This window comes from Ochotona princeps, chromosome 2, assembly GCF_030435755.1.
Source record: "Ochotona princeps isolate mOchPri1 chromosome 2, mOchPri1.hap1, whole genome shotgun sequence".
In the NCBI taxonomy this organism is placed as follows: domain Eukaryota; kingdom Metazoa; phylum Chordata; class Mammalia; order Lagomorpha; family Ochotonidae; genus Ochotona; species Ochotona princeps.
Window position 1 is genome coordinate 72,390,584 of NC_080833.1, and position 26,831 is coordinate 72,417,414.

General features: G+C 37.1%; 1 protein-coding gene across 2 annotated transcripts in view; it reads right to left on the reverse strand.

The window, feature by feature from the left end:
• COL24A1 (collagen type XXIV alpha 1 chain) overlaps positions 1–26,831 on the reverse strand; it is a 339,546-nt gene that overhangs the window by 24,913 nt on the left and 287,802 nt on the right. For both annotated transcript variants that reach the window (XM_058658790.1, XM_058658792.1), the window contains 6 exons: positions 14,568–14,675; positions 12,784–12,891; positions 12,638–12,691; positions 11,696–11,758; positions 8,914–8,967; positions 5,815–5,850 (listed from right to left, as the gene is read on the reverse strand). In XM_058658790.1, the coding sequence (XP_058514773.1) occupies positions 5,815–5,850; positions 8,914–8,967; positions 11,696–11,758; positions 12,638–12,691; positions 12,784–12,891; positions 14,568–14,675 (423 nt within the window). The remainder of the gene's footprint in view (positions 1–5,814; positions 5,851–8,913; positions 8,968–11,695; positions 11,759–12,637; positions 12,692–12,783; positions 12,892–14,567; positions 14,676–26,831) is intronic.

Consider the following 26,831-nt stretch of genomic DNA (forward strand, 5'->3'; position numbering starts at 1 on the left):
TTTTCCAATAACAGGATAGTTTTAAAGGAGGAGGATAGAATTCTAAATTCTGTCCCACTAGGAGATTTTCCTAGGATGCCACAAAATTCTGGCTGTATTTAGAGAATATTCATGGATCTGGGGGATCATTTTCTACTCCTTTAATGTCAGTTATTTATTTGAGAGGGTTTGGGGACAGGGAGTAAAGAGAGAGAGTGAGAGCCAAAGCTGTTATCTTTTTCTGTGGCTTTATTCTCCAAATGGCCATGACTGGGTCGAAGTAAGCCTGGGGGCTAGAAACTCAATCCAGATCTCCCATGTTGGTGACAACAACTCAGTTACTTGAGTCATCACTGCTGCCTTCCAGTGTCTGCATTAACAGGAAGCTGGAGTTTAGGTATTGAACTCAGTTACTGTGGCATGGAATGTGGGCATCTTAACTGTTACCTTTATTATTATTATTATTATTATTCTAAAGAGAGAGAGGGAGAGTGTGAAAGAGACAGAAAGTGTTTTTTATTTGCTGGCTTGGTCTCCAAATGCGAACAATCGCGGTGCCAAATCTGGGAACTTAATATGGGACTGCTATGTGAGTGGCTACACCCAGATATTTGAGTCATCACTGCTCATTCTCCGTGTGTACATTAGCAGGAAGTGGGGATTGGAAGTAAACCTGGGACTTAATGGACTTAATGCCAGGCACTCCACTGTAGGACGTGGGTGTCCCAAGTGACATTTAACCGACCTCTAGACTAAGTGCCTGCTCCTATGGACTCATCTGTAAGTTAGCCTAGGCAAGCAGTAAAGAAACAAGTTTAGAATAAAAGAAAATTAACTTTTTTTTTTTTGGCGATACAGAAAAAGCTCTCGGTGGTGGAGAGGGCCTACTTGAGGTTAGTACTAGAAAATTATAGAAAGGTATGAAGCTTCCAAACCAAGAAACCCCATTTATGTCAGAGGAATACTTGCGTTTGTGTTGTGTAAGCAGTTTCATATATATAATCTGTATATATAAAATCTGTATAATTTTAAAACACCAAATCATGCTTTGATCTAGGTATAAAAGTTGGCAACAAGAGCAAAATTTTATAAATTCTTACCCCAGCTTCATTTAAAACTAAGATCTATGAAACTATTCTGACACACTGATGTAATTCTTCTTTTTCTAAATGAAGTGAGGTGTATTTCCCTGTTTAACTTGTCTTAACTAACACAATTCATTGCCCAAGAGCCTCATTTAATGAGGCTGACTCCCAGGAAGACAATATATTCTTAAGTGTGGTAATCCATCCTGGGTCTTCTAATTATTTAATTACTTAAGTCATCTTTTCAGAGGAAACAAGCCTGGAGAATGCACTGAAAAAGCTCCTATGAGAATGTCAGGCATATTACCAAGATTTTCCGTGTGAACAAAGGAGAAAAGACTTAAAGGTACAGTTTCTGGATTAAAGTACTTGCAGAATGATTTTTAGGAATAAAGATTGCCTTTATAAAGCTGCCTAAGTTATAATGGAATCAAACTGAAAGAAACAATAAGAGAACTATTTATTACTAGTTATTCTGCAGTAAAACAGGAAAAAACCTAATAATTTGAATTTGCCACTTGACTTTTTAATTTTACTGGAATGGCAGATATACAGAGAGGAGGAGAGACAGAGAGGAAGATCTTCTGTCCGATGATTCACTTCCCCAAGTGACCGCAATGGCTGGAGCTGAGTCAATCTACGCCAGGAGCCAGGAGCCTCCTCCGGGTCTACCACACGGGTGCAGGGTCCCAAGGCTTTGGGCCATCCTCAACTGCTTTTCCCAGGTCACAAGCAGGGTGCTGGATGGGAAGTGGGGCTGCCGGGATTAGAACTGGCGCCCATATGGGATCCCGGTGTGTTTAAGGCGAGGACCCTAACCACTATGCTATCACGCTGGGCCACTTGACTTTTTAAAAACTAAATTAATTGCCTGCCCTAAATGCATTTGTTATTATTTTCACCTGTGGGTATTGGGAATTGGCATTTTATTCATGAAAAGAACTATGATAAACCACAAAACAATACTAATAAGTAGATTCATTCAGGAATCCCAGGTGACATTTGTAAATATTTGCCTAATATTTAACTTTAGGGGATGGTATTTATTTACTTATTTATCCATTTATTAATGGAATATTGCCTAATAGATGGCAGATTCTGTCTTGGTCACTGATCACTGGCATATTATGCCTTCACGTCGCTTATATTCTGGTAGAGGGGAAAGAAAACAATTACAAAGTGTGTTAAGCGTTATGAAGAAAACAGACATGATACCATGCAAGGGAAGGGCCAGAAATAAGGACAGGGTGATCACAGAAGTCTTCTTTAAGATGGTATTTGAGCAGAGACCTACTTAGTTAAAACCAGTCATTTCAAGTGGTGGAATTATTTCCTAATTAAAAGGGAAGCATATTTCAAAGACCAGAAGGAAGATTAAGGTAGGTAACAAAGGGCGTATCATCCTAACAGAAAGGCAAGTGGGATAATTCATGTAGGGGTTTGTAAATCAAGTCAAAGTGGGATTTAGGTACAAGGAGGAGTCCTGAGTACCAGGTGTTATGTCCAGGGATGGCAACAGAGCATACCATCAGCAGGATCTCCCACCACCCCAGGGGAATTATCTTTATTTGGAATATACACAAACTTCCTACAAATTTCCAGTAATAAACAATGAAAGAATTATTTGCTTAAGAATATCCAATGTAATAGAATCTAGAATTGAACTTTCAAAACCAAACACTAGGCTAACAATTTTCCATAATGGTACATTTCATTTAACCTTTTTTTTAATATGAAATTTAAGACCACACAAATGCAACTTATTTGTTTCTCTGTGATAAATAACACAGATATTGATATCATGCTTGATCTAACAGTAATTTTTTCTCAAAAAAAAGGTTACAATAAAAAACTAGAAGTTTGAGAAGAAAGTGAGAAAAGCTATAAAATAATTTCAAATTTTTCCTCCACTTTAAAAACTGATACAAGGGCCCGGTGGCGTGGCCTAGCGGCTAAAGTCCTCGCCTTGAACGCCCCAGGATCCCATATGGGCGCCGGTTCTAGTCCCGGCAGCTCCACTTCCCATCCAGCTCCCTGCTTGTGGCCTGGGAAAGCAGTCGAGGACTGCCCAGAGCTTTGGGACCCTGCACTTGCGTGGGAGACCCGGAAGAGGTTCCTGGTCCCGGCATCGGATCGGCGTGTACTGGCCCGTTGCGGCTCACTTGGGGAGTGAAACATCGGATGGAGGATCTTCCTCTCTGTCTCTCCTCCTCTTTGTATATCCGGCTTTCCAATTACAATAAAATCTTGAAAAAAAAAAAAACTGATACAAGAATAGACAAGACTTCTGCGTCTACCCCTGACCTGACTTCTCTTGTGTGCTGCAGGAAGAGTTCAATATGCTTTACAAAATTCATTACATTTAAGACTGCTTCCAATATCTACTAATAAAAATCAGGAAATCCATTTATTCAAGGTAACTTACAAAGAATTAATCAGAGAAAATCTTAAATCTTTTTTTCAAAAACTACAGTACTTGGCACTCTAGTGCATAATGATGTGAATGCAAAGATTGACATTTAAGAGCATACAATTAAAATTCAGTTAGGCATAAAATCTAACATGTAGAATTTGTGACAAATATTTTAGAAAAATAAATCAAAATATTAGCACAATGGGATCTCCTTTGGAATTCTCTCCTGCTTAAGCAGCATTATGTAACATACAGAGTTGTTCCAAAATACTTGTACATGCTTAATATAGCCCCAAAAGCAAGTAATCAAAAAAATCAGAAAAAGAGGGATAAAGAAAATTGTAGGTACTACATATCATGAACAATTCATAGACTTCTCTAGTCCTGGTACCTCCTGAATCCTATTTTCCTAGTTCAAAAACAATTTAAAGATAGCAAACACAAAAAGCAGATCAGCTACATAATACTTATAGCCTTCTTAAAATCAAAGAAACAGGGAATAGCCAATTTGCCAAAATTTAGTCACCAACATACAATCTTATTTCCCATCTGAAGTTGATGAGAATATATTTTATTATAAATGGGACATTGAGTTAATGTGCCAGAAATTAAAATACAACCTTGAAGTTTTCACTCCCCACTCCAAATATCTAAAAGAGAATTAATCGCTAAAATCTTGAAAACATGATGGATTAATTATACAGGGGAATAAAGAACATTGTTATTTCATTTGTTTTAATATCACATAGTGAAAAAATATAAATTTAGTTTACAGATAGCACACTTCATAAGATCACTATTTTTTAAAAAAAATAGTATAAATGCTTACAAAGAACATTTAACTTAAATTTCTGTTGTTCAAAGAACAATAGGCTCTAGATTGACCTAAATAAGGAAATAAGTGTTACCAACAGAGACAGCAAATTCTGAATATGAAACAGATCACAACATTCAAACTTCAGAGTCTGAGCAAATTATCTCGACACTGACACCTTAAGATGGGCAGGGATCAGAGAGATAAAGAATGCAGTAGAGAAAGCAGGAGCGAAGGCCAAGCAGGGAGCAAGCAAGAGAAACCACGCAGAAGGTTGTGACCAAGCTGCAGTGTCTGGCAGGAGCTCAACATCGCAGGTATATCAGCCAGTCTTTCCAAAACATGGCTCACCACCTGGGAGCTCTCCTGTGAACATGATTAGTGTGTCTGTTTCTTATTGGAGAAGGACTGCCTTGAGCCACTACTTGCTTTATTCTGGATACTAGATTTCCACTGGTACAATCTAAGGTTATAGTCATACTCCAACTATGCTTGTGGTTCGTCAGACACATTCATTTTTTTTTTCACATGACATTTTTGACATCGTGTAGGTACTTCAAGTTTCCTAATCCTGCTGGAAGCTTATGTTCTAGACAGAGTGCTTAGAGAGGATCAGCTGGAGAGGCATGCCGAGCCAGAGGAGGAGTGCTGGTGGAAAATGGGCTAACTCCAAGCCTCACTGCTTTTCCTTTCCCATTCCCATTCCTCTGGAGGATAAGGCTTTGGTAGATGCATACATTCTTACACCCTGTTAACGGTAAATCTACTGAAAATAGTGACAGCCACATTGGGATAAACTGAATGTGTCTACTCTGATGCCTTTTGGGAGTCGTAGGCTATCTGAAATCAGTTAATGTTTCCCTTTCCAGATAATTAATAATTAATAATATAATTGCAATTTATGATGAGAAGCAAAAAAGTTTTAACGGTCACTACGTAATTTTATTACGACTATTGTGAGGTTTGTTTTTACAAGCTTTCTGTATTGAGTTTTAACCTCTTTCATCTCATGCCTGACCTCTGTCTATGGCTGCTGCTTTAACAAGCTCAGCAAGATATCTGCTGGGAAAGTGGCTCCTTTAGGAATTGACAACCTGGAAATGTCTGGAATTGTGCTGGATGCTTTTGCCTGTACTTTGACTATTGCTTCCTATAGGCTGAAATATAAAACAAATGACTTACTACTGCTTTGCAACCTTTTCTGTTGACTGTGAGTGTCCACCTAAAGCCACCTGGCAGTGCTCTTGTTTGGGTGCTGGTGAGGAAGACCCACGACCTCTTCTCCTGATGCCTCACAAGTCAAGGACTGTCCACACAGCATTCTGTTCCCAGAATTACATGGGCAGTTTCTAAACACATTTAGGGCTTCTCAGATTTGTACTGCAGCACAACACACAGGTTTATTCTAACCCTGACAACTATAATTTCATTTTTATTTCATAGCCATTAGAGATATAGTATGAATAAACTAACAACATGCTTGCTTTTATGGCGCTTACAGCCTGGTGAAAAATCAAACTTACAGCTTCACCTCTAAATCCTTTTTCACCTCTGAGTCCCTAAAAGAAAAAAGAGAAGATTTTAGTTCCATGTTATTGATACTTATTTAATGCATTTGAGGTTGCACATGGAAATGTGTAATCCCTTATTGACAATTTTATTCACATGGGTATAAGGGATATTGGTCCCATTTCATAATGTTGGGCTAAATATTATTTATATATTTTCCTATGAATCATGCTTTTCACTTAACAATCATGAAATATCTGAAAGTCAAATTACATAGGATTATTTTTAATAATCACATAATACTCTATGAAATAGATCACAGTTTTTTGGTCATTTTCTTACAGATGAGCATTCCAGGGTTGTCTGCTTGCCAATACAAATAGTATTGTGCAAAAAGCTTTGAAAAAATCCCTTAGTGTACTGAGTGCTTTTTGTTTCTATTGGAAACATTCCTCAAAGTGGCACAGTTAAGTAAAGAACATATATGCTTATGGTTTAACAATATTAATCTCATAAAGACTATAGTTTAGATTTCTACCAGAAATAAATGAGAATACCATATTCTCTTCTGAAAGGTTAGAGTCTCATTATTAATTTTTATTCCTTTGACATAAAGTAAGGTGAGCTTCTTTTAATATAATTGTTGATCTTTTGGATTTCTTCTTTTTCTACTGACATTTCTGTCTTTTCAAAACTGATTTGTGGGAGCTCTTTTTATCTTAACATGTTATATCTTAAAAGCACGGCAAGTATTTTTCCAAGCTATATTGTCTTTTCTTTATAAAATAATTTCCATAAATAATTTAAAAATATTCAGGAATCTAAACATGTTTTCTTTTTATAATTTTCCATCTTTCTATTTTAAAAATGATTACTTGAGAAGCAGAGACACAGAAACAAAGTTCTTTCATCTGCTGATTCATTACTCAAATATCCATAGTTGGCTGAAATAAGCCCCGGGGATAGTCAGGCTCCAGGAATTCAATCCAGGTCTCCTATGTGGGCAGTAGGAACCCAGTTACTTGATTCCCCCTTGCTGTCTCCTCCGGTCTGCATTAGCAGGAAGTTGGAGTCAGGAGCTGGAGCCAGAGCCAGGAGTGGAAGCTGGGTATTCTGACACGTGATACAGGTGCCTTACGAGTACTTCACATATGCTAAATTTCCATCACAGGTTTCCTATTTCATAGAATAGGTCTCCCCAGTCCTTAAGCTCTACTTTAGATTTCAAGATTTCTTCTATGATTATACTGTTTAGACTTGAAAACATCATCTAAGGTTTTATTTTTAATGGGGTTCCATGTTTTTATAGCAAAATAACTACATCTCCATTCCCTGGAAAAATGCAATGGGAGTATTCAGAAAATTTTTAAAATTTTTTCTGTGATAGAATTATAGATCATTCCTACCCTTGCTTTGGATAACTGTGTCTGGATGTGACTCCACAGGAATTGTCATCTTGTCATAAGTGTAACTATGAAACCAGCAAAGCAGGGAGACATCTAAAAACTTGGCCTTAGACATCATGAAGTCACTAAATAACAAAATCTGAAGACTTCCCTAGCCACTCGACTTAATGTAATGTGATATAAATTTCTTTATTGTTAAAACCAGCTTGATTTAGGATTTCTGTTACAGCCCACATCATCTTGATTTATCATTTTTGTTATAATTAAATACTTACATCTAATTACAGATCTTACTCTGTTACATAGATCTACTTATATATCTCTTTATACTACTAAGTAATTCCGTCTACAATGTCTTTGTAGTATCTTCTTATTTGGAAAAACAAGTTCCTCACTTCCCACCACTGTTTTTTCACAATGTTTTTGTCATTCTCAAATGCCTATTTTTTTTTCACAAGAAATTTTTCTCCTTTGAATGGAAAACAGAAAATGAGAAAAATGTGATGTGCACGCTAAATATTGTAAGGGACTTTGAGAACTATCTATAAACAAAACCAGTAAGATATTTTAATTGAGACATTTTTGTATCACATTTTCCTTGACCAATTAATAGTTCACATTTTTGACAGAGGAGAACAATCATTCTGTAATGAGAACAGTATGTGTTCCTTAGCTTGTTGAAGAACCACCCACTGAAACATGAGCATTCTCCCACTTACAATCTTATAGAGCTCTGAAAAGCAAATGGGAAAATCTAGAGAAATGTTGAGTGGTACATTTTTTCTTTTGGTTAGACATTCTGAAACTTTCTCCTCTGGTCCTTTAGGCCTACTATTTTTATACTTTCAAACTCTGTGTACTTATTTGTGACACATTCAGATGACTCGACATACTGATTCTGTGCCAGGAATAAATCTCTCATTTCTGAGATTCAGTTTTATCCTTTACACTGTGCACACAATATTTAGCACTGAAAGACTTTCTCATGAGCAAATCCCTAATCTTGTCATTGCCAAATGTCTCAAGCACTGGCAGATTCTGTCTCAGTTTCTCCTCCAGACATAGCTTGGCAGGGGTGTAAAGTAAGAAGAATCAGCTGTGTAACTCACTAACTCAGTCGCCTTGAATGACTGTGTGAACCTCCATGAACCTCATGTGCTTCTTTATCTAATAACCAGAAATCATAGCATCTACTGTAAGCACTTTTAGAGTTTGAGGAAAGTTACTATTTTAATCTACTTTATTGTTCGTTACAACCTGTGCTATATCTCTTGCTGTAACTTACTTTCACAAAGGTGACTTATTTTCTTGAAAATGTCATTTAACCTTGTGCTATCCTGATTTTCCTGCTATCCTTACCAACTATTTCTTGCATAGTAAGTGCTCCCAGAAGACCCAAATCTTGGCTGTCTGCACTTTCTTTGCTATGTATGCCTTCTCCTTGAGAAAACAGGTGCATTTTTAGGGCCTTTCCTATCCCCATGTAAGTTTTTTTCCACTCCAGGTTTAAGCGTCTAACTCACTCTATTTATCCCATCCTCACTGCATATATGATCCCTGACTTCTCAGAAATCACCTTCAAAAAGAAACTGCATGTCTATTTCCATATTTTTCTTCTTCAATAAGTAGGTGGTTTCCTTATTTATTCTAGAAATAGAATTTAAGAAAAAAAATTAAGAACATGAAGAAGCATTGTGTCAAACTTACAGTTCTACCTGTTGGTCCTATTATGCCTTCTCTGCCAAGGGGGCCAGTGTTTCCCTGTTGGAGTAACAGAAAAGCTGTCAGCTTCATTTTCAGTATAAGTCAGAAAAATCCCCAATTCTCTCTACAATGATAAAACCACCACATCTGCATAATCACAGCTTCTGTTATAAAATCTTGGCATATTAGCATAAATCAGAGTAATCTTCATTAAAAGTGTGATACAACTCTGCGTATTATAATTTCTTAGCAGGAAAGCAATAGCGGTCTAAGTACTGATAAGCTAATAAGCATTATCATTTTTATGTGATCAATGATGTGTTTATATATATACATTTATACCAACAAATCACAAGAGAAACTACATAAAATATATAATCATGAACAAACTTTTGAATAATTTTCTATTTAGATGCTGAGAAGTACATTTTGAGTGACAGGAGGCATGGAATAGAGTATGGGAAAAAAAACCAGAAGGTATTATATGTGATTAACTTCATAAACTTCAGTTTCTTCAGCTTAAAAAAAAAGGAATGCTTATTTTTGAGGTCCACTGCAAGAATTAAACATGAAGAGTCCTTTAGAAACTATCAACTGGATTATATATAAAACCTTAAACAAGTCGGTTATTTCTCAAACTGGGCATGGAATCTACCTTTCCTCAAAGAATACAAAATTTGCAATTTGTTTCCTATGAATTGTATCTCAACTCCCATTAGTTGCCCATTAGCTTTTATAGCTCACACTTGACATCGAATACACAGATGTAAATATATAGCAGACTTTCTCTTTTTCAACCATTATGACAGCACAGAAAATATTGGGGTAACTGTACTGCCATATAGGATATCAACTGATAGTTTTAATATTAAATTGTCCTAGAACAAGAGAAGTTGCCTAATATTCTTAAATTCAAAAGGATACCTTTTAGGTACAAATATTGTTTTTAAATAATAATTTAGAAACATAGTTCTCAAATTTCAAAGATCTATAATCAAAGAAATTAGATTTTTAAAAAATCACTTATTTATTTAAAAAGGAAAGAAAGAGAGGGAGAGAGAACTAGCTCCTCATGTCCTGATTAACCTACCAAATGCCTGCAACAGCTGAGACTGGGCTGCATCAAAGCCAAGAGCCCAAGAATTCAATCTAGATCTCCCATGGGTGGCAGGAACTGTATTCCTGAGTTATCACCACTGCCTCGCAATGTCTGTATTAGCAAGAAGATGGGAGTCAAGAGCTGGAGCTAATTAGTATTATTCCATATTTTAATACTGCAAATAGGAAGTAGCCCTATGGTATATAATTTGGTTAATCAGGGGCAAACTGAATTTTAGGGTCTTGATTTCTTTACCTGTGAAGTAGGTATAACAATATCTGTCATAGGATTTTTCACTTTTTTAAACTTTTTAAAACTTTTTCTAAACTTTTTTTAAACTTTCGTTAAAAGTTAACCTATTAAGCTATTTCACTTGTCTCCTCTACTGAGCAAATAAACCAATATCTGTGCTAATAAATTAATATTTCTGAGTTAGTTGATATAAATTTACTATTGATGAACTGGTACAATTTCTGGTTCAGGTTTTGGCCCATAGAGACACATCACTTAGTAAGACCCTGCTTAGGACACGTGCTAGGCAGGCAGCCAACTTCTTAAACTACTTAATTAATTCATAACTTAATAAAAGTAGAGTGAATAGATTCAATTAGTGAGGAAGCTTAATATAAACAATAACTTAAAAGTAGTATTTGTTAGAGAAGTCTTTCTGCGTACAACCCATCCATAAACAATTAAGAACTGAACTTTATGTGACAGCACCAATTTTCCTGGATTCATTGGAAATCATGAAAATAATTAACACATTTATAGCTGAAGGAATGTTAAAAAGTTTTTAAACAATTCTTATGAGAACACTTCTCAGTAATATTGGAAATTGTTGCAAGAGATATGGAAGGACCATAGAACTGTAGCAATTTGCCTTTTTATTGAATATTCTGTACAAGACACTGGGTTTCACTGTAAAGGTCTCCAAGATTCCTTTCCTCCTACTTACCTTGCCTCTCCTTTCTCCCCACACTGACCTCAGCCTCTCCTGCTCGTCACAGAGGTGCTACTCTGCCCAGGCACTCTCCAAAGTTTTCAAACATTTTTTTCTTTTCAGTTTTATTGACCAATTCATTAAAATGAAGAGTGAAAAACAAGAAAACAGTAAAGAAAGTCTATACCAAGTAACTGTTGGTGGAACATTTATCCGATTTACATTATCTACACTTTGTAAGTACAGGCACTAAAATGCTCACTGGAATTCTTAAGACTCTAAATTTTGCAGCTCTTTGAGAAATGCTTCCTCAGCACTCTTTTGGACACCTGCCCTTGAACTGGGAAAACACAACTATTTGTCAAAGTGTGGTCTGCAGAGCTGTGGTTGCAAGTAAGCGTCCTCCAGGTGCTGCCTCGGGGTGGTCGCTGGTCTGTGCTTGTATTAACACAACATTACACGGTTGATATTTCTTTTCCTGGTGAGTTAATAAATATATTGCCATTCTTTGCTGTACTTCTGGTGACATCTTTTTTTTTTTAAAGAAATAAAATATTGGTGGTATTTTGCCTGAACTCATCTATGAACTGAAAAGGACTGAAGTCTACAAGTGTTCTTAGGAGTTTATACCTTAAAGGTGGTTTATGAAGTTAGTAATTTTGAGGATACTAATTTTAGAGACTCTTAAGTCCAACAATAAGCAAAGCAGTATGATTTCAAGGTAGGCAGGATGACTTCACACTTACTCTCTGTCCAGGAGGCCCTTTAGGACCCGACACTCCAACACTGCCAGCATCCCCCTCCGGACCCTGAATGTACAATAGAAAAGGTCAGGACATTTAATTGCAAATCTCATTGATTTATCAAGAACTGGATCTTTAAAAAATCTAGATAATTGGTAAAAGTGTAAAAGTCTCAATTTTGTTGTGTTTCACAATAAATACATGGAAAAAAGAATGAGAGGATAAAAGAATCATGCAATGAAACTGATAGAAAATATATAGTTACATGAACTTTAAAATTAACAATTCCAAAACTTATGTTTATGAAGAGACCTCAAAATGTTTGTGGAAAAACAGAACTAAAAGATAAAATCCACCCCCCAACACACATATTAGAAGAACTTTTGAAAAACCCTTACGTGTATGGACTTCAAACATTTTTTGCACTAAAATAAATTCATTTAAAAATATTTATTTATCTGAAAGGAAGCGTGACACAGTAGAGGGAGAGCGTTGGAAGGAGAGACAGAGATTCTCCATCCACTGGCATCCTCCCCAAATACCAACAAGAACTGCACTTGGCCAGGCTGAAGTCAGGAGCCAGAAACTCCCTCCAGGTTTGCACACGGGTTGCAGAAGACCTACTGCTTCTGGCATCAGTGCTGCCTTCCCAGATGTGTAAGTAGGAAGTTGGCCTGGAAGCAGAGGAACTTGAACTCCAACTGGTGCTCTGATATGGGATGCGGATATTCTAAGCAATGGCTTAACCCATTGTGCCTTAGTGCTCACACCAACAAATTTACCTTTTAACTCTATTTTCCACAAATTTTTGAAGGATGATAACATTTTATACCAATAGAAAATTTACAGGTTAAAAAATAGCTCAAGTCAGAAATTACCGATTATTTAAGCATCTTTTTTTTTCTAAATAGTTACGAAGACCAGTAGAAAAATATGTGAACATACTTTGGGGCCTGGGAATCCTTGAAAGCCTGTCAAACCCTGATCGCCATGCTCTCCCTGTAACGTGAACAGATACGCTGAGTATGGTTGTATGATGGTGGTGTGGTCTGCAACTTAAGTGCTAAGTGCATTTCTGAATTGGCACATACAGGTTGCCCTTTCAGGCCAGGATCTCCGCGTGGTCCTTGATCACCCTGAGCTCCTTGGTGACCTCTTTTACCTTGAATTCCAGGTTGACCAGGTATCCCTCGTTCACCCTATGGAAAGGAAAAAGAAAGGTGACCTTGACTTCAGAACCTACAAACATATGGGCTTTTAAATGAAACCCAAGTACAAGTCCATCAGCAGGCATAGTACGAGGCACTGGGGAAATACAATTCTGCATGGTCATTTTCTTATTACATTTGACTATCATAAAAAGGAAGTGTAGCAATGGAAAAGAAACTTCCAAAGACTGTAGTGGTAAACACAGAAAAAGAAAAGAGGAAAGAAGAACCTATAAAACTAAAGAGGGACACTGTAGGTCTACAAAGAGGATGGTGAGGTATGGAGTATGCATGTATATGATGCAACTTGTATTTTACATGAATTGCTATTGCTTTGCCATTCAAAGATGCTGCAGCTGATACCCTGAGCAGTCTCCTGGTGCAGATTCTGTTTTTTGATATGACTGCCTTGTTGATTCTATTTTCAAGAAATGTCCACAATGTGTTCCTCTAGGCTCCTTTAATATAAATTGTCTATTTCTTACAAGTTCATTTATAATGATGTTACTTATTGTTACCTTAATATATCATTTAAAATGTCATCTTTCATTTCTTTTTATACTTTGCTTTTGAAATGCGAGTTGGAATATCTTTCACACTTTCTAAAAATAAATGTATTACCTAAGTCAATTGGTTAATGAAGAATAATTTTTGGTACACTTTGGCCAAAATTTAATAATTTGAAACAAGGCTTAATTTTGGGATTTTTTTGTACTTAAGAAGTATACTATGTCTTGTACATAAGAGGTAGCATCTTTCCCATTTATTTTCCTAGTTGCAACATTTGCTCAGTTGTGTTTGGTACTAATGGAAAGAAATTTCCATTTTACAACTGTTAAGAGAAGTAGAAATAAATAGGAAGCAGCTGAACCATCATTTTCAGTTTATCTGAAGAAACAATAAGGACAAGGGTACCAATGTTTCACTCCTAGCTCTATATCGATCCAGTCATTGGAGTAATCTGTATTGTCGCTGTCAATGTTGAATTTCTTGGAGAAGTTCTATTTAGAAAGTCTATTGATACAACACCTGCTGTCAGGGGTAGGGAATGTCCAGGCTACGGGCTGCATAAGGCCAACAAAATCATCTGGAATGGTTTTGCCAAGGCAACCACAGGTGGGAGTTGAATTTGAATAAATGTATAGCATACTAATTTTTAAGGTGATAATTTTGTATGTCGCATAAATGGTGTTACAGATATCCAAAAGGTCTGGGGCAGAGAAAGGGTTCTCTATCTGACCTCCTCACCCCCATATGCAATGAATGTCAATGATTGCTTATTTTCTATCACTTTTGCTTACTAGTCAGAACAAGCATGTTTTGTCTTCAGATTTATTAATCTGTTAGTAAGGTTTGAGCTTTGAGGAACAGGAAATGTATTTGAGGAATAATGCATCTGAAAGTAAGTCCGATTTTTTTTTTGTTTGTTTAAGAGCAGAACCTAGATAACAGAGAAGGTAAAAGAACCAAAATGATTAGAATGTAGCATATTTTAAATCACAGCTAGTTGTAGGTTTCCAGGTTGTTATGCCATTGCAGGAAATGGAAGCTGCAAGGTCGTACACTTTCCTTTTTCCATAACATGCTTTCTGTCACAGCCAAATTTTATTAAGCACTAAGTGAACACAGGATCATTGGATGGTCAGCACTGCTCATCTTTACAGTACCTTGGGACCTAGAATTCCAGCACTTCCTGGCAGGCCTGTGGAACCCTTTATTCCTCTAGGACCTGGAGACCCAGTCAGTCCCGGTCTTCCCTGGTCGCCTCTGATGCCCTGAAATAAACAGAGATAAGACATGAAAACTGTGACGTTATTAAGAAAGCAGTCTCGAAGCTCAGTAAACAAAGGAAGGGAGGTGTTTAAAAAGGTTGCAGCTGACACATTGCTCAGGTTTATGAATTACTCAGACATTTTCTCAAATAAGTGAACCAATTTCAATAATATTTTGGTAGCACTGATCAATCATCTGATACCTATAATTACAGTTAATGTAGTTATGGTCTGTTTTTTTTAAGACTTATTTATTTTTATTAGAAAGTCAGATGTACACGGGGGGGAGGGGTGGGGTGATTCCCAGTTCCAATGAAACTGTATCACATAATACAATGTAATCAATGAATAAAAAAAAAAATAAAAAAAAAAAAAAGAAAATCAGATGTACAGAGAAGAGGAGAGGAAGATTTTCTGTCCAATAATTCATTCCCCAAGTGACTGCAAGGGCCGGAGCTAAGTCAACCCGAAGCCAAGAGACAGGAGCCTCCTCCAGGTCTCTGACGCAGGTACAGGGTCCCAAGGCTTTGGGCCATCCTTGACTGCTTTCTCAGGCCACAAGCAGGGAGCTGGATGGGAGGTGGGTTTGCTGAGATTACAACCGGCAACCATATGGGATCCTGGCGTGTAGCAAGGTAAGGACTTTAGCTGCTAGGCTACCACACTGGGCCCCCATGCTGTGTTTTTAACAAGGAAATGCTGAGGTAGTACAAAGTCCCCTAGTACTTCCTGACTTATCCAGCCAAGGTACAAGGTATGTGGTTTTTCTAACTTTTAAAAATTTTACTGTGGTGTATATGGCAACTTCTGTAATCAACTAAAGATTAATGTCTCCTTAAGAATATCCTGCTCCTCAAACACATATGGTAACATAAAATTTACTAGAATAATAAACTGATTGGGTTTAAAGTAAAGCAAGCAGTATATCCTTAAAATAAAATCCTAAATCAAGGTTGGTAAGCCATATTTTTCAAGCCAAACCCAGTCCAGCACTTGATTTGTACCCAGCTCATCATTTAAGAACAGCTTTTGCACTCTGAACTGTTGAAAAAAATGAACAGAATACTTACAGATATGTGGACACTATATAAAATCAAAACATCATAATAAAATTTTATTGGATCACAACCATGTTCATTCATTCATACAGTGCTAATGGCTGCTTCTGTGGACAGCAGCCGAGTTGCATAGCTAGGGCAGAGATCTTAGGTGGCACTGTAACTGCTCCTTGGTATGCTACACATTGTAGAAATGCAGTGATAACAAGAAAGTGTTTCAAGTGGAACCTACATTGTCTTACTGTCTCATTTGATTTCTTTTGAAACCAGTGCATACCTCTCTTGCCAAAATAAGAGAAATGTGGACTTTGCATGTTGTGTTTCTAAGGTGCAATGGAATATGTTAACAAATTAGATGGCAAAACTGCATGTTCATTATAAATTGGCTGTGCTTAACAAGTATATATCAACATTATCAGACCAAGAATTCAACACCATATTCTTTACTCAGTGCAAGAGTCAGCAAAAATTGGTATATCTAAACACAATAGATTAAGCCATTGCATGCAATGCAGGAATACTATATTGCAGTGCCAACTTGAATCCCGACTGCTTTGCTTGCAAATTAACTTTTTTCTAATGACTAGGAAGGAAGGTGGTGATAGCCCAAGTGCTTGACCCTGTCCTCATGTGGGAAATGAGTTCCTGGGATAGAGTTGCAGGCTCCTAGCTTTCACCTGGCCCAGCCCCAGCCATTACAGCTATTTGGGGAGTGAATTAATGGATGGCAAATCTAACCCACAGAAGAGAGTTAGCTTTTTACACTTGAACTTCACCAAAAGGCTGAGATGTGATGAGATAATAAACTTTTTAATAAGAACAAGTGCTTGAATTATAGAGCATGCTGGTACAGCATTGTTTGTGAGCTAGAAACCAAAGCAAAAGTTTGTAAGTGGTTACCTTTCAACTCAAAGAATCAATGCAATGCTGGTCAATTGTTCATCCGGGGAGTTCACATTGAGTTTAAGTGATTGAGTTTAAGTGACTGAAGAATATACTGAGGGCTTGGCATGGTAGCCTGTTGGTTAAAGTCCTTGCCTTGCATGTACCAGGATCCCATGTGGTCACCAGTTCTAATCCCAGCAGCCCCGCTTCCCATCCAGCTCCCTGCTTGTGTGCTGGGAAAGCAGTTGAGGATGGCCCAAAGCCTTGGGACCCTGCACCCGCGTGGGAGACCTGGAAGAAGCTCTGTCTCCTGGCCTTCGATTGGCTCAGCTTCAGCTGTTGTGGCCACTTGGGGAATGAGTCATCGGACGGAAGATCTTCCTCTCTGTCTCTCCTCCTCTCTGTATATCTGACTTCCCAATAAAAGTAAATATAAATCTTTCCAAAAAAAAAAAAAAAAAGAATATACTCAATCAATGCAACCTGATGTGGAAGCCACAAAGTTGTAACAGAATGGGTAGCTGTGCACAGCATTTGGGAACATATTTACAAGGACTCTGAAAACATAAAGTGTGTAAATTGTTGATAGTCATCATATTATGTACTATCATGTTCTTCAAGAAAAATTTATGAATGTAGCATGTGTACAGAACTCACTGTTAAGTGTAAACTCTATTTGCACTTGTGGTTTAACCTCTGTTATTTCTGAGATGACTGTCAGAAACAGAAATGAAGCATTTCGGCTTGTTCCATTACACTGCAGTTTGATGGCTTAACAATAGTCATGTTTTTCCGAGATTTTCTATTGAGGTTAAGATAAAAATTTTTCAGAATAAGAAACTGCCCTCAACAGAAATGAAAGTGAAGAGATTTGAAATTATGATTTACTTCAGACTTCAGAATGTTCATAAATGGATTAAAATCACAAAGCAAAAGAGTATTTATATGTAAAACATATATTGCAGAATCATTTTAATGAGAACCAATGTTCAAACCAAAATAACTATTAAACAACTGTGTGCTTCATTTGCTATAAAAAATGAAAACAATCAGTGACATCTCCACTCTCACAGAGATTTATAGAGTATTTTCTGAGCTCAGTATTAGTAGTGAATTATAGACCTAGATTCAATCAATCTCTGCATTTCAAAATCTATTTAATTGTGTAGATAAAGCATTTCTGTATATAATTTAATTGGAAACAATTCGTGTACAATTAATGACATGCTAAAATAGCACTAGAAGGAGCTGACAAAATTTCTATAAGTTCTACAATATTCCAAAAGAAATTAATATTCTTGGTTAAAATCATATGCTTGGGAACTGTAATATTTGGCAGTAAGTATTAGTGTGAAAATAATTATTTAAGTTGAAATATATAAAACAGGCAAAATCTGATTACAGGATTGATACCGGAGCAGAAAAATTTAAAAATAAGGAACTGCAATAAATGAACTGTCATTCTCTCCAAAGTAATATTTTTCTTAATTAATTAATTTAAATAGTTAATTTAAATACAAAAATTAAGCTCAATTATAATTAAATTTCATAAGTAAAAATTTTGTCAGTTTTTTTTACTTCCTGTTGCATAAATTCCCAAGTGATATCCTGGATTATGTTGTCATGCAAAAATCAAAATATTTACTTATATTTATAAAAAAGGTTTGCTGACTCTCTTCTAGAAGATGATTGCTACTTTCTAAGTTGATTCTTGGGATACTGAATTGGGTCATGCAACAGTTCTTCCATGTATCATGTGCATAGGAAAAATAGGAGAAATTCTCTGGAAATACAAATAAGATATGGCACTTGTTTGCAAAAAGTTGAATATTAAATGAAAAAGATGAAATATAATAAGTAATGGCTGTAATGAAGGTAAAATTATGCAAAAATCCAGAGAAGATTTAAACAGTGGAGTGCTCCTGAGGAGGAGACATCATCTTTAGTAGTAATCAGAAAAAGAAAAGGTGAATGCCACTGTATTAGAAGACAAAAATAGTGCCTTTAAAACGGCAAATGTGAAAAAGGAATGGAAGATAGCATATAGTGACTTCTATGGAAGGTCTGGCTGAGAAAATGGATTTAATAAATGAAGTCAAATGTGAATTTAATGCTATAGTATTTCTCCTTTTCCCCAAATAGTATCTACTATGATTCATAGCATAATTATTATTCTCTTACTAAAAATTCAACATATTAAAAATTACGTTTTCCAGCTAGATTTTCTTCATGACTACAAAATCCACTAAAACATTAAATAAACATACAGCTTTTTTTTTTTAAAGATTTATTCATTTTATTACAGCCAGATATACAGAGAGGAGGAGAGACAGAGAGGAAGATCTTCCGTCCGATGATTCACTCCCCAAGTGAGCCGCAACGGGCTGATGCTGCGCCGATCCAAAGCCAGGAACCTGGAACCTCTTCCGGGTCTCCCACGTGGGTGCAGTGTCCCAAAGCTTTGGGCCGTCCTCGACTGCTTACCCAGGCCACAAGCAGGGAGCTGGATGGGAAGTGGAGCTGCCGGGATTAGAACCGGCGCCCATATGGGATCCCGGGGCTTTCAAGGCGAGGACTTTAGCCGCTAGGCCACGCCGCCGGGCCCAAACATACAGCTTTTAAATAACAGATGCTATGCACATCTATATGTGACTATATACCATAAAGTCACATTCCTGTTATTTGTTTCTTTACCCCACATTTGATCACAGTCTACATTGGCTGTCTCTTACCAAGTGTATATTAGTGGTGTTCAACATTTGCAAGGAACCATTATGAAGACAAAATCCCTATACAGGGAAGGAGGGTAGAAGAAAAGGAGGAGGGAGAGAAGAGCTAGTGGGGCTTAGGGGAAGAAGCCGAGTTGGAGGAAAAGAAGGTGGGGGGCAGGGGAGAAGAAGAAAGATCTATATTGTGGATTTAAGTCTTAAATTTCCAGTGGGGTGATTCTTTCACATTGCAATTGCCTTACTCCAAGAGTACCAAACTATGTCATTTCTTTCCTCTTTCTTCTCATTATCTAACACTGATTTAGTGTGGTTTCTAAACCTTTTTGTGCTAATCCTCTGGGATAGGATATCTGGTGGTGTCTTTTTCACACGAAAAAAATAAGATCCCTGAAGGTAATGAAATGGTGCCATTTTAGAGCTTGTCTATGTAAATGAAAGCAAATTCAGTTAAGGTCATCTGATACTTTACAATATACTTTAAAAAAATGTTCAGTGAAGATACAGGTATTGGTCCTGGAATGGTAGCCTAGTGGCTAAAATCCTTGCTTTGCATGCACTGGGATCAAATATAGGTGACAGTTCTAATCCTGGCGGCCCTGCTTTCCATCCAGCTCCCTGATTGTAGCCTGGGAGATCAGTTGAGGGTGGCCCAAAGCCTTGGGTCTCTGCACCTGTGTGGGAGACCCGAAAGAGACTCAGGGCTCCTGGCTTCGCGTTGGCTTAGCTCTGGCTGTTGCGGACACTTGGGGAGTGAATCAATCGCTGGAAGATTTTCCTCTCTGTCTCTCCTCTTTGTATATCTGACTTTGCAATAAAAAAATCTTTAAAAAGATGCAGGTATTATAACAATAGCCAGACTTATAATGGGGATATGAATTTACGGAGAAGGCATGCTTAAGAACAAAATTCTAATAAATAATACCCTTCCCAATAAAAACAGAAGCAACTAAACAGAAGGACTTAAAAAATTACCTGCAGAGAAAGTTTATTTTAAAAGGTAATCATATACAAGTACAAAAGATGGAAGAAAATGCATGTAAAAGACGAATCAACAAAGATATTCTTGAGTTAAATTATGGGAAAACTTAAGTTACACATATAGGTGAGTATAAGAATTTTACTTCTAAAAATGGACTAGGCTGCCTTGTAAGGTTGTGAGCATTCAATACCTAGATGTACAAAATTTTTGCAAGTCATGAATGTTGTAGGGAGATGCAAGACCTTAACAGATTATCAGAGATGATCTCAAGATACCACAGAACTTCATAATTATAAAAGAATATGATTTTATCTCATTTTTATTATAAATTTAGGTGCATGTTAGGATTTTTATTTTCCAAGAGGAAAAAAAAGTACTTTCTGGGTGATACATAGTCAGTGGAAACTCAGATAGCACTGAATATGCCTCAAGTCAATAGGTATTTGAACAAAGAATAATAAGGAACATAAAATTTGTTGTTAGGGCTGCTTGAAAGCTTCATTTTACTCGCAGTGTTTATTAGATGTTCAACCAAGCCCAGTGAATCTGTTCCAAGTCCTCGTTGTTCATGTTGGTTTCTTAGAGAGAAATTTGAGGATAGCAGCAGAGTGTTCTGTACAAAGTTCCAAGCAATGTTTCATTCAAGTGAAGAACAAACATTTCTTATTATGAATACACAGATGGATGACTCATTTTGCTTGCAAGAGAAACAGATGCTAATCCCTCAGCATTCTTTCCAGTGTCTTCTCAATGATTTGCCTCAAACCACTCAGCAAAGGGCAAGTCATTCTGTGCACATTTTGAAAAGTAAATAAAGCTGTTAATAACTATAAATTCTGGCTAAAGATACAAAAATAGAACAGATTACCTGAGTTGTAAAAGCAATCATTCAATGATAGGCTATTTAATGGCCAGAATTTTCCATTATTCTCAGGTAGAGTAGTTCCTTTACTGAAAAGAGTTTTGAGTTCTGCAGAAAAATTATGTGCATTTTGACAGGACTGAAACTGATAGCTACCTGAGTCCTGGGACTGGAAGGAAACAAGTGCTGTACTTGGACAAATGCTGACAACAAAACAACATCAACCAAACCTAGAGTTACCTTTTATTGAGTGCTTCTTATATGTCAGGAATGCTAATTGCATGATATAATTTTAATTGCTCTGATATTACTTAAGGAGAGAAGAAGAGTTTGCCTTTCATACCGACTTCCCTCTGGAGAAAAGAAGGAATGGTATGAGTGTGTCTTTATTTTAGAATTCATTTGTACATGTTTAGAAGACACACAGGAGAGATTTGGAATGATGGTAAATGGCGTGCATACAAATAACCTGGCTGCTATTCCATTTACTCTTTGGTTTTGCTGTTTTATTCTTTGGATTGAAAGAAACATATTAAGTAATAGTAAATACATTTGTTAAGTCCTGGCAGCAATACCAATCTGTGTTTTAAAAAGTAGCTATGAAAATTCTTGAAAATCATGCTCAACTTATATTTATGCCATTAATTTCAGTTATTTCCAAAGTACAATTTGAGAGTTTAAAATGACACTGAACTGCAAATTATTGCTTAAATGCTATCTTGAAAATTTTCTAGGAAAACTTTATTCTTTTTTTTCTTTTGCTAACTGCCAAGAATATTCTGTACACATAGCATTATATTTATATACTTAGTATCTCTGTGAGAAAAACTTGAGTTAATTCACTTTCTATGGTTCAGAAATATATTCAATGTATCAATTTTTTCATTATTAGAACAGATAGCAGATTTTTCCTGACCTATCAAATTCATTTGAAATAAAAGTAATATTGTTTCCTTTATTCCAGAAAACAAAAATACTGTAAGTGAAATTTTCTCTTTTTATCTGGTTTAATATATCACTATACTTCCCCAGGAAAGAACTGGCAATTAAAAAATATGTGGGGTGGTAATTATTAGGTCACTGTATGCTGGGACCCATTATATTAGCAATAAAGTAGCATTCATAACATTTTCCTACATTATTACTCATAAGTAACACAACCAGCTGCTAGAAATAAGATTTATGAATGAGCTAAATACTAGAGTTAGGAAGTAATTTTAAATTTGAATCCTTAACCATATTAAAGTTTGTGAAACAGAGTGAGGCAAGTCTTAGAGCAGTGAAAACAGATATGCCTAACTTCAGTGTTTTCTCAACCCTCTACAACACTAACCTCTTGTTCAGTGCCTCATTTCGGTCTTTTCTCAACTGTGTAAAACACTATCCTCTTGTTAAGCTATAAAGAATTGGGCATATTGACACCACTTTATCCCACAAAACTATTAACATATTTTGTTAGAACAAAAGATGCTTATCAATCCTGAAAAATGGATCATGCAAATACCACTATGATACTGGATTGCAAGATGAGTATTCTATGAAATCTCTTTTATTTAGGTCTTAGCACGCAGTCACAGGTCTAATCCAAACTGCAAGAGAATGTTTCATTCACACATTGGCTCTTACACATGTTTGGGATCACACTACTTTGAATAAATAATTTCCATTCTTTTATGTAAAAAGTAATAAACCCTATCCTCAGGCTGTATTATTTGATCTTTCAAAGATCTTGTGAACCTGTCAAGCTTTCTCCTTTCTACAGATGTGTTTATCTTTGTTCCTTTCACATGACAAGTTACTCTCATTCCTGGCTCAGTCTTAAGTGCTCAGCTGCAGAATAACCTTCTGAATGAAGTTGCCCAAGCTCACTCCACAAATAACCTGTCTCTCCCATAACGTGTTATTTCCTAACATTGCTTACTTATATTTCTGCTAAAGCACTTACCACAATTTGGAATTGTCTGCTTTATTTCTCCTCTATTACCCAATTACTATTCTGATTCATATTAAATTACAGTCCAATATCAACAATTTCATAGGATGAAGGGATGATGTTTACTAAGTTCATATGCTGAACTAAATACATTCAGTATTTTGTCTGACACTTATAAGAATCTTATGAGTATGCATTATAGATGGTGCTTAAGATGTTAGTTAAACCCATGTCTCCAAGGTCATAGGTCTTGTGCAAATAATATTCACTGCACAAAATTTATTTTTTTCCTGTGGATTTGACACACTTACAGGGTTAGGGATATAAAGATGAATAAAAAAGAATGATGCTGTATAGGAATCCATGATTTCTTGGAAGAGAATGACACAAAAACAAGTAATTAACATTCATATTTTCCATTCTCTAATGGAAAATTGAGTGTATGAAGTTCTGAGCAGATAAGCCTAACTGACAGATGGAGTGCATGGAGGACGTAGTTCTTCATTAAGTCCTAAAAAATCATGGAATCATTCATAAAGACAAAGGTAGAAGATCTTTTCTAGCTAACAGAAGAAATTCAATGCAGTAAGGCAACAGAATTAGGGAAATGTCTAGAATTTGGTCTGATAAGCACACGAGGGAATATAGGTTCTGAAATTTAATACACAGGCAGCAGGTAGCACCTGGAATAATACCTGGCCCATAGTAAGCATTTAATAATTGTTAGCTTTTATTACTATGGAAAAGCACAGGAAATGGGAGGAGCCAGCAGACTAAGTTTGAAAATGTAAACAGAGGCCAATCTTGGAAAATCACCATTCCACAAAGGGTATGAACTTTATCTGATTGCAAGTTACTGAGGACTCAACTAGGAAAGTTTCATCCTTTAGCAAATCTTTTATTTGTCCCTAATAAGCTGACAGACTGATTCTTTTTGTCTGTTCTGGAAGAGTCCCTAATGAGCAGAAAACAGGCCAAAACAATGAGCAAAGAGAAGAGGGAGATAGTGATATTCTGAATAAACAAAAACGTCTTAGTAAGAGTTGACAGGATTAACAAAATGCAGTTCTGGCCAGTGCAGGTATGTTTCTGTTTCGAAAATACGAGGAATAAAGAAATGTAGCTGAGAAAGAGAAGTTTTATTAATGTGACTTGCTCACAGACTAGAGAACACACAACTCCAGTAGGTGGCAGGACCACTGGCATTCTTAACAATGTCCCATGGTGATCCTGCTACTCTGTGCTGGGATTATACATCGCCTAATGAAGTGTGGTTTTCCTTCCTATGCAGTACCTGATACAATACACAAATGGAAAATTGAAGATTTTCATGTTATTATAAAACAAGATTTCATTTTATATTATATTTAAGCCTATGCTTACCTGAAAAACTGTAAAGTCAAGACAGAAAGGCCTTGATTTGTCCTGAGTTGCTAGCTTTATTTCTTTCCTTCCTTTACAAATGGTTAGTTTTATTAGTTGCAGGAATAAAAAAAAGTAGAAACACTAGTAAGCTTTCATTTTGGTGACAAATGGATTTATGATCTTTGCAAGGAGAAGTTGTTTTCCTTTTTTCTAAATGATTGAGGTACTGTGTTTTTACAGAAGTTCAATTCAACAAAAACAGAATGGTAAACTCATTTACTACAGATGTGCTATGTTGACTGCCCTCAAAACACCCATCTGTACAGAAGGAAATTTACAAGGCAACAGTAAGTCTCCCAATATCATCCTCCAGTTATAGTCACATGACCTTAGGAAAAACATTGGAACTAAAGAGGGACTATGCCAGAAATTCTTTAATTCTTTGGCCACAAAAAATTAAATAAATAAAAGAAAAAGAAAGAACATTGTTTAGGAAAATCAGGCAGTTGCATAATGCTAGAAATCCCAGAATAAATATTTTTCTCAGTGGATAAACCAGCAGTCTTTAAAGGTAAGCCAAGAAACACCATAGTGCCATGATTTAAAAAAAAAAAGACCAATGGAAAGATGTTCTTATTCTTGGATAAAAATATTTCAGGAAGCTTGCTAGTTTTTAGAGATGATATTATTTGCTCTATGTTGCTCCTCTATCATCACAGTAGGTTTCAGAAATAATGCTGTTGGAAATAACTTTCTCACCAGCCAGCTTGCCACTGAACAGCATTTCATTTTAACATCTCACTGAAAAATAAATTCCTTACAAAGCATTATAATCCCAGTTTTGCATTGAATTAATGTTGCCTTAGGTTCACTGTTAAGTGGGAAGAATAAGGAATATAATTGCAGTTGCAATCACTGGGCTATTCTTTTTTTTTATTCATTAATTACATTGTATTATGTGACACAGTTTCATAGGTACTGGGATTCTCCCCACCCACCCCCCAAACTCTCCCACCATGGTGGATTCCTCCACCTTGTTGCATAACCACAGTTCAAGTTCAAGTTCAGTTGAGATTCCCCCATTGCAAGCATATACCAAACATAGAGTCCAGCATCTTATTGTCCAGTCGAGTTCAACGGCTTCTTAGGTCTACCCTCTCTGGTCTGAAGACAGAGCCAGCAGAGTATCATCATCACTGGGCTATTCTTAACAGTGTCTTTCAATTTATGAAGATTGATATCAGAAAGCAGATAATATCTATCTAATTTGGTCGCGACAAAACCAGTGCATACTATGGAACGCTAAGGTGAGTTTGCCTGTACTGGATTTGACTGCAGCACCCAACCAGCATGCGCGAGATCCAGAAAGGGAGGGGCAGAGCCTGCGGGGGGATTAAGGGGCTGGTCCCCTTGCCAGACAGCTACTCCCACTGGAGAGCTTGGGCTGGGAAGAGGACAGACAAGACTAAGCAAGGCTGCAACACCTGTGCACTGCACGTGGACTAGATCAGGGAAAAGCCAGGCTAGGCGGATTATTCCTGCGGGTGCAAGCATAAATTAGAGTGGGTGAGGGATGTCTGGGCTTAGTCACAGCATCAACTGGCAGAAACTGGCACTGGAGACTAATTCTGTCAAGTCAAATCACAGAACCACCCGAAGAGTGCATAAACCAGGAGAGAGACCTGGGAGGGAAATAGTGGGTTACCCCCTCTTGGGTCACTACTCGCGCGGGAGGGCATGAAAACTTAGACGGGGGCTGGGATGGCTAGACAGAGAGGCACTCAACAACATCCGTGAGGGCTGGAGAGTTGAGTTGGTTAGATGGAACTAAGCTTTAATACCCACTGACAAGTACAAGAGCCAGATGGGATGTGGGACAGACTGGACTAGTCTGCTATACATACTGGCAAACCAGGGTAGGGGGCAGGCCTGGTGGGGGTTATTGTGGGTCGCCCCGACTAGGCTGCAGCTCCCACTGGTTGATGCAAGGGCTGAGTGCGTGCTGGGCAGAGCCAGGCTGGACTGCAACACCCATTGGTTCCAGTGGAAATCAGGACTGAAAACAGAACCAACCCAGCAATTGAAACCACCAGCTGATCGGGGTGATGGACTGTGCCGGGCCCTGTGCTTGCTAGAGCATACAAGAATCTGGTCTGGGAATACCTCAAAGTTTCTTTGGAGATCTCCCCAATCGAACTGCTGGACTCAGAACCCTAGCCAAGAAAAGACAGAGGACAGAGCAAGTCAATCAACCACCTCAGCTATATGTTGGCAGCGAAATACTGGGCAAATGAAGATTCTATGATGGACTGTGTCAATCAGCGGACGACCTCGTCGAGTGAAACCAG